This window comes from Myotis brandtii, unplaced genomic scaffold, assembly GCF_000412655.1.
Source record: "Myotis brandtii unplaced genomic scaffold, ASM41265v1 scaffold97, whole genome shotgun sequence".
NCBI lineage: Eukaryota > Metazoa > Chordata > Mammalia > Chiroptera > Vespertilionidae > Myotis > Myotis brandtii.
Genome location: NW_005372020.1, coordinates 787,091 through 787,544, shown reverse-complemented (window position 1 = coordinate 787,544; position 454 = coordinate 787,091). Strand labels below are relative to the sequence as shown.

General features: G+C 66.3%; 1 protein-coding gene across 1 annotated transcript in view; it reads right to left on the bottom strand.

Moving 5' to 3' along the window:
• The window catches only part of NCOR2 (nuclear receptor corepressor 2), a 172,730-nt gene that overhangs the window by 141,330 nt on the left and 30,946 nt on the right, over positions 1 to 454 (bottom strand). Inside the window, 1 exon segment of the mRNA XM_014533346.1 lies at positions 304 to 437. Coding sequence (XP_014388832.1) covers positions 304 to 437 — 134 coding nt within the window.

Genomic DNA, 454 nt, shown 5'->3' with positions numbered 1-454 from the left:
TGGTGACAAACGCAGAATCTTGAGTCCCAACCAGACCTGCTGAGTCACACTCTGCAGTCAACCAAGATCCCAGGTGACTCGTGGGCAGTCGGGAAGGCACGGTGACTCTAACGCTGACAATCACACGCATGGCGCCCCCTGCACGTCACCCACCCCGGGCAGACATCACCAGCCGATCACAGCACTCCCGCTATGCAGGGGAGGACACTGGCCCGCCCGTGCGCGCGCCTGCTCCTCCCCGGGCCTCCACTTCCCCACCTGAGAAATGGGTCCGCGGCCCCAGCAGGCACGGGCCCCTCCTCACCTCTCGTTCCCGGGCTGGAACTCGGACAGCAGGGACGGCCTCCTCCTCTGGGGCTGGATGATGGAGCCGGGCGACAGGTGCGCGGCGTAGTCACGGGGGTGGTGCTGGTACTCGAGCAGCCCCACGTCCTGCAGCGAGAGGACAGAGGGA